This window comes from Lineus longissimus, chromosome 16 (assembly GCF_910592395.1).
Source record: "Lineus longissimus chromosome 16, tnLinLong1.2, whole genome shotgun sequence".
In the NCBI taxonomy this organism is placed as follows: Eukaryota; Metazoa; Nemertea; class Pilidiophora; order Heteronemertea; family Lineidae; genus Lineus; species Lineus longissimus.
In genome coordinates this window covers 7,976,881-7,985,011 of record NC_088323.1, presented here as the reverse complement: position 1 = coordinate 7,985,011, position 8,131 = coordinate 7,976,881, and the positions used below count along the sequence as shown (strand labels likewise).

At 48.5% G+C, this 8,131-nt stretch overlaps 2 protein-coding genes across 2 annotated transcripts; both read left to right on the top strand.

The window, feature by feature from the left end:
• The first annotated feature begins 1,133 nt into the window (after positions 1 to 1,133).
• LOC135500823 (uncharacterized) lies at positions 1,134 to 5,042 on the top strand. Its single transcript, XM_064792477.1, has one exon. The coding sequence runs from the start codon at positions 1,134 to 1,136 to the stop codon at positions 5,040 to 5,042; it is 3,909 nt and encodes a 1,302-aa protein (XP_064648547.1).
• A 269-nt stretch (positions 5,043 to 5,311) lies between these two features.
• LOC135500822 (uncharacterized) lies at positions 5,312 to 5,944 on the top strand. The gene has a single exon (XM_064792476.1). The coding sequence runs from the start codon at positions 5,312 to 5,314 to the stop codon at positions 5,942 to 5,944; it is 633 nt and encodes a 210-aa protein (XP_064648546.1).
• The last annotated feature ends 2,187 nt before the right edge of the window (positions 5,945 to 8,131 follow it).

Here is an 8,131-nt window from a genome sequence, read left to right as displayed (position 1 = left end):
GGCAAGTCATTACTAGGAATAATGGCATTTTGAAGAATTTAGGATTTGGCCCCCTCCCTGGAGGCCAAACGGCAAATCAGATCGCACCAAACTTCGGTACCTGAGATCACCTGACCAAGGGGTACATGTGTACTTAATTTGTGATCAATAGTCATTGCAGTTAAGAAACGTGCCATAGTTATGGCCTGACGGCGAATTTATGCCATTTGACCTCTGTGACCTTGACAAGAAGGTCAAATTAAAAACCTGTGTGACATATACTGTATGGTGGTTAGATGTACCCATGATATCAAATTGGTGGCAATCAGGCAAGAAGTTAAGGAATAATCACATTTTTAAGGTTTTTGGATTTTGCCCCCTGGTGGTCAAGTGGTGAATCATATTGGACCAAACTTCAGTCCCTGAGATCACCTGACTAAGGGGTAAATGTGTACCAAAATTTGGTATCAATAGTCATTGCAGTTTAGAAACGTGCCATCGTTACATCCTAACGGCCAATTTACACCATTTGACCTCTGTGACTTTGAAAAGGAGGTCAAATCAAAAACCCGGAGGATACGTGATGCACCTTTGCTAGAAGTACCTACCATATTTTTTTCAAAATTTCCCGACTACTATTAAGGGAGATATTGCATATTTTCACTTTTAACGTTTGGCCCCCTGGTGGCCAAACCATGAAACGAATCGGACCGAAACATGGTCTCCAAGGTGTCATTACATAAGGGTACATGTGTACCAATGTTTCATCTCAATAGCTCTAACAGTTACGAAACGTGCCCTGCTAACGGACGACGGACGACGACGACGACGACGGACGACGGACGCCACGGTATGGGATAAGCTCACCTCTGCTAAGAAGTGAGCTAAAAAGGGCGACAAAGACGGGGAAATGTACACCACCGGATACAGTCTGTGCTTGACCAGGCATCGGTCAGATGATATCCTGAACAAGGCATCTATGGAAGCAAATCCAGAAGGAGACTTAACCTTCGAAGGGCACACTTATTACTCAGTGAAAAGTCAGTCCTGTGGGCTGTTTTCCAATTCAAAATAAAAGTGTAACCTCTTTAAATTAGTCTCAAGAAAAGAGAAGATATGCGGCGGAACTGGCTGTTAAGGAGGCTCAACACAAGATGGCAATCGCCGAGGCCGAGGATGAGGCGGCTCGAGCTAGGCTAGAGGCTAAGTTGTGGTCCGAGGACCCGGCGCGACACGTGAGGTTACCCATGACAGTTATAACGAGCAGGTCACCAGCTGAGATGAAGACGCCGCCACAGCCTGAGCAAGAAGTACCGGATGAGAGTCGTGAGGATCCGTTAGGGAGATTGGTGCATTCGATTACTTCTTCCCATCTGACTAAACCTGCGCACAGCTCTACTCCGGCCCGGGTGGTTGGTGGCCAGAACTCTACTGGATCCAGAGAGGTTGGAAAGTTCTTCCAAGGTATCGCTAAGCCTCACCTACCGAAGTTTGATGGTAATCGAGATCTTTACGAGGATTGGCGGGCACAGTTTGAAGTTTTCGTGGAGCAGGCTGAAGTCCCGATCAGATTTAAAATGATCATGCTTAAGAACGCCCTGATAGGACGCGCCGGCAAGCTGGTCGAGAATCTCGGTTTTACCGAAGCCCAGTACTCTATCGCCCTCTTTAAGTTGGATCAGCGCTATGGCGGAGAGTCAAGGATCTTGAAGAAATACATCGACCAGTTGATGGCACTCAACGAGGTCAGTGAACAGGATTTGAAGGGATTGGAGGATCTGGCGAACCATTTATGCGATGTAGTGTCGAAGTTAGCAGATACAGACCATGCCCAGGAGTTAGTTGGACAGAACACGTTGTATGCTCTCGTGAGGCGGAAGGTGCCCGTTTCCCTGTTGGTAAAATACACAGAGTCGGACACTTCGACGAGGATAGATGGGTTGGCAGTATTCGCCAAATGGTTCAACCATCATGTATGTTTGATGATTGAAATGACTGACTTGAGGGAGTCACGCCGCAAGGGACCAAGCCAGACTAATGCTAACAAGTTGGTGAAACGACCAGACAAGAGCACGGTCTATGCTTCGACTGCGACCGCTTACTCCGGGACGACGTCTAAACCAGCTGACGCAGAAAACCAGTATTCCTTCCCTTTGTGTAAGGCCGCACATCACATCGTCAAGTGTGACAGATGGACACCTACTACTACTAGCCAACGTTGGGACATTGCTAAGGAGAAGGCCCTGTGCTATAGATGCCTGTGTAGCAACCATATGGGCAAGGATTGCCAGAAGGGATCCCGCAAGTGTGGGATTGACGGCTGTCAGAAGAACCATCATCGTCACTTGCACAGAAGGAAGCCGAAGACAGATGTGTCCGTCGAGCCTAAAGACCATGCCAACAACATGTTTGGAGTCGCCAAGGATGGAAGAGTTTATCCAAGCAAGGTCGCCCTACGAGTCATCCCAGTTTATGTAGTTGGGAGTCGAGGACAACGTCAACGACTGAACGCGCTGTTGGATGATGGCTCAGATTCAACATATATAACCAGATCTGCAGCAGAAGCCTTAAACACCCCTGTGCAGGAACAGGCCTTGAGTGTATCTACTTTAACTGACCCTAAGAAATCCCTACGTAGTGGCCTGACGGTGATGACGATCGAAAGCTTGAGCGGCGAGATAACGGCCAAGGTGGGAGCACGAGTTCTTGACAGGTTGTGTGAGAATCTACCGCCGCAAAATTGGCAGCATCTACGAGATCAATGGTCTCATTTGAAGGGAATCGAGTTCCCAAGAGTAGATTGGTGCAAGACCGTCGATATTTTAATTGGTGCTGATCACCCGGAATTGACGTTAGCATTGGAGGAGCGACCGGGCCAACTGGGAGAGCCGGTGGCAAGGCTGACACCTCTGGGATGGACATGCACAGGGTCCATTGAGGTGGTCACTCCTTTGACCAGCAATTCTGTTACGACTGCAAATACTTATTCAACAATTACGGATCGTCAGTTGGACGAGAGCCTCCGATCATTGTGGAACATGGATGTGTTCACAACTACATCAGAGACCAACTTCACTCCAGAAGAGCGGGCGATCATCAAGAGGACTGAGGCCTCCAAGGTGTACACAGACAATCGCTATGAAGTTTCGATTCCGTGGGTTGGCGACACCACTGACTTACCAAACAACTTTCAGGAAGCTCGGCGCCGCCTGTTGTCTATAGAGCGTACTCTCCTCAAGAAACCACACTTAGCCGAAAAGTACTGCGACTGGATGAGGCAGAATATCCAGAAGGGGTATCTGCAAGAGATTGAAGCTGCTAATGCCGAAGGGGGTTGGTATTTGCCACATTTCCCAGTCGTACGGGAGGATAAAGAGACTACAAAGGTCCGAATCGTCTTCGACTCAGCCGCCAAGTGCCAGGGGGTCTCACTCAACGATGCGATGTTGGCAGGACCCAAGCTGCAGCGAGACATTTTTGACATTTTAGCACGGTTTCGACGAGGTCCAGTGGGGCTGATTGGAGATATCAAGGAGATGTTCAGCCAGGTGATGTTGAACCCTAAGGATCGGGCGTATCATCGAAATTTATGGAGAGATTTGGACTTGACAGCTCCCATCAAGATCTACGAGTCAACTCGAGTGACTTTCGGAGACAAGGCGTCTCCTTTTTTGGCCCAGTATGTCCTGCAGAGTCACGCACGAACTCATCAAGATCAGTACCCAGAGGGAGCCAGAGTGTGTCAGGAGAATACTTATATGGATGACGCCATTGACTCTCAACCAGACACCGCTGCCACTATCAAGTTGAGATGTGAGCTGAGCGCCCTTTTGCTTAAGGCAGGGTTTTTCATCCGCCGTTGGTGTAGTAATGAGTCAGGAGTATTGGAGGGTGTACCCCGTGAGGACTGTGCAGCAGGCATTGTGGACTTGCAGGACTCCACTTTGATGCCGAGCGTTAAGACACTGGGAATCAAGTGGAACGCAGCGACAGATATGTTAGAGTTCTCCACCCAAAACATCGCGCCAACGGCAGTAATGACTAAGAGAACACTCTTGAGTCGTGTTGCTACGTTGTTCGACCCTTTGCAATGGCTGTCACCCTTCACCATTCGTGTCAAGATCGTTCTTCAGCAGTCATGGGTGCTTGGACTGACGTGGGATGAGCCCCTTCCCTCAGGAATGATTGCTGAAGCCAGAGATTGGTTTGCTGAGCTGAAGAAGATCGAAGGCATCTCAATACCGAGGTGCTACTTCCGCACACAGCCTGACAGCGAGATTACTCTTCATACCTTCAGTGATGCCTCTTCAAAAGCATATGCCGCCGTCACGTACATCCGTCAGCAGAAGGCAGATGGCGGGGTGAACCTTGCGTTGGTGGCGTCAAAGGCTAGGGTCGCTCCATTGAAGACAGTGAGCATCCCAAGACTGGAATTAATGGCAGCTGTTCTCGGTCATCGTCTCACCCAGAAGATAACCACCGTTTTGAAGTATTCTATGATGAACGTGACGTATTGGACTGACAGTATGGATGTGGTGCACTGGGTTCGCAACCAGTCACGTCAGTTCAAAACATTTGTAGCCAACAGAGTATCAGACTTGCAATCCGATACCCTACCGAGTCAATGGCGGTTCGTACCTGGAGTGTTGAACCCGGCAGACGTAGCGACCAGGGGCATGACAGCAAGGGAGTTCACTTCCAAGAATGTATGGTTTGACGGACCCGACTTTTTGTATGCGGATGAGGATTGTTGGCCGGAAACCCCGATGGGAACCAAGAGTGCAGAGGCGGAGGGAGAGACTTCTAGATCCTATGTTCACGTTACCGTGTCTGGACCGGAGCGCACGATGGTAATAAATTTGTCAAAGTTCTCCACCTGGATCCGTCTGGTCCGAGTCACGATGTGGGTATTGAGGTTCATCGACTGCTTAAGAGTCAAGGCAAAGAGAGTAAGAGGGGAGAAGTTGGCTTCGGAGGCAGCTAGATCTTCCTTTAACTGGTTTCTACACGCAGAGACGGTGTTGCTTCAGGCGGTACAGAGAGAGAGTTTTACGGAGCGATAGAGGCCCTGAGATCAGGGCAGGGTAGTCGACGGAGTCGTCTACAGAATTTGTCTCCGTTTCTGGATGAGAATGGTATCTTGAGAGTTGGCGGCAGACTTCAACACTCGTCATTGCCGTATGAGGCACGTCATCCGATCATTCTTCCAAGCCAGCATCACTTGTCAACCTTGATCATTCGACGAGCCAATTCAACTGCCGGACATTCCAGAGGGGTGAACGCTGTCTTGGCTGAGATCCGCCAGCATTTCTGGATTGTTCAGGGGCGGGAGATGGTGAAGAGGGTAGCATACGAATGCTTTTTCTGTCGACGACGTAAGGGATCACATGCCTCCCAGATCATGGCACCGCTGCCCACGTCACGTGTGATGCAGTCTTTGCGAGCATTCAGTTACTGCGGCGTGGACTACGCTGGGCCATTTATCACCAAGATCACTCGGAGAGTTACTGCCAAGAGGTACCTATGTCTTTTCACCTGTATGCAGACGCGTGGAGTTCATTTGGAGATGGCGCACTCCATGGAGACGGATGGGTTTCTTCTCGCCTTTTCACGAATGGTTGCACGCCGGGGAAAGCCAGCAGAGGTAGTCAGTGACAACGGCAGCAATTTTGTTGGAGCAGAGCGAGTCCTTCGAGAGTTAGTTCAAGGGTTGGAACAAGAACGAATCCTAGAGTCCGCAACCAATCAGGGCATCAAGTGGAGGTTTAACCCGCCATACGGGTCACACCATGGTGGTGTGTTCGAATCACTTATTAAGTCTGCCAAGCGGTCACTTTACGCAATTTTTGGTGAAGCCCACCTTACTGATGAGGAACTACTGACGGCGATCGTGGAGGTGGAGGGGCTCTTAAACTCTCGCCCCCTGGCACACTGCAGTTCCGACCCATGTGATGAGGAGGTGTAACACCAAACCATTTTCTGGTTGGGCAGTGTGGCGGTCCTCTAGCGCCTCAACGAATAGAGGAACTGCCGTTCAACCCGAGGAATCGTTGGCGAGTCGTTCAAAGTTTGCTGGGCAAGTTTTGGACACGATGGTCCAAGGAGTACCTATCCATCCAGCGGCCAAGAGGGAAATGGGTGACTCCTCAACCGGACTTGAGCATTGGAGATGTTGTTGTCATGCAGGAATCTAGCAAGATACGTAGCAGTTGGCCATTGGCACGTGTAGTCGAGGTTTTTCCCAGCAGTGATAGTCATACACGAACAGTGAAGGTCCTTTCGAGAGGAAAGGAGTATATCAGACCGATCACGAGATTAGTTCCGTTGGTCGTTTCAAGAGATAATTTGGATGTGACCCGGAAAGACTAGTTCCGGTCACAGAGGGGGGTGTTTCTATGGACGCCGCCGCGCCATGTTTTGTCATTTCACTTGCTGTAAGCAGTTCCGGTGCGCGCACTGCCTGTCGGGTAGGCGGGCCGGGACTTTGAATTAATATTATTTTTTTGTTCTGGTTGAGTTAATTTTTGGGCGTAATCCCAGTCGACCATATTTCGTGGAGTTGAGGAGACGTTTTTCCTGCACTGCCGTGTTCGTTCGGTGTTGTCCTGTTTTTGTGCAGTCCTGTTTTGTGAGCGTGATGTGGATTTTATTCTAAAGGATTTTAATGGGTCGCTACAGGTGCCTTGCGGCACTGTAGTCTTCCTGAAGGACCGCGATAGGCCTATTCTGTCCAATAGGCCTCACCTTTGTAAGTAGTTTTTATGGTTGGTTTAATTCAGAACTTCAAGCACATCGTTGACGTTACGTAATTATAAAACCCAAAAAATAGTTACATAGAGAATAGATTTATATTTAGAAACGTGATATAGTTTCATGTGTGTGATGTATTACCCTCCGTTATTAGAGGGCTGTGTTAGATTGTTGTTGACATAGAGGAGGGGGTTAGAATCATAGGCCAAGAATTGATTGGAACGTCCTGTCTAGGATACCGACACGCCCGTGATGTCTGGATCGCTGCGTGTATATAGATGAGTGCTGTTAAGAGTCTCGCCTTTAGGACGTCCACTTGCTAATTATAGATGAGAATAGTCTCGCCCTTTTTACGTCCCGTTCCGTTGTTGCAGAATATATTTCCAGAACTACTCTTTGACACTAATAGTATCACCAGGCCAGCATTGACTTCGTCATCGTTTCGTTTGGTCTAGTGATAGGCTAACCCTCTGTAATTATGCAACAACCCGTTATATATATATATCAATTATGTGTGTGAAGCACTACGTGCTGCTTATATTGGCTTAACGCCACAATTTACCGAACTCGACACTGATCTAAAAAAAATCTTGCCCTCTGGGCGTATAATCCAGAGTGTTACCAATCAGAGGATATAGTGCTGCTCCACGCCTGATGTCGTGACTTGTGTACGTTGAAGCGGGCCGTCTTGCCGAGGGGACTTCCGTGTTCGATCGTCACTACTTGACTACTGGGGTTGGAAACGGGTGCCGTTTGGCGAGGTCCAATAGCAGCAGATCGACTTCCGGTTCGGTGAGTAAAAAACCTAATTATCTCACCTTTCGTCATCGTAAAAACATGAGGGCCTGTTGAGTTATCCTCTTAGGCTATCGTTTTTGTCTTTTTTTACAGCCAACAGTACAACCATGCACAGCGCAGTGTACAGACAGTACAGGATTGCAAACCAAAAACATGAGCATTGGTGCCTAACGAAACTGCAGTGGAATTCATACTACGATGTCATAATGTGACTTTCAAAATAATTTTTTTCACGGCCAATGACCAGACAGGGAGAAAACAAACGTAAATGGCGAGATTTGTTGCAAAATTGCCAACCACAACAACTCAGGGACCGTAGCCAAAATGGCCGACGGCGAATTCTACGGTCGCTCGCGCAGTCCATAAACAAGCATCAATTTTACCAACTTTGGGTGCAAGCTTGGTCATCAAAGTTACAGAACTGTTAGAAATACATCTAAACAACATAAATATACAGTTAAAAGTGCAAATCCCGTTTCAACCTCCGGGCGCTACCTTTTTTCTCCGCCAGACTTCGGGCCCTACCGGTCGTTATTTAGTGCGACCGCCACCAGAGTGTTTATCAAGATCTTTCGCCGTTTTAATTGCGCGTTTTAGGCAGATT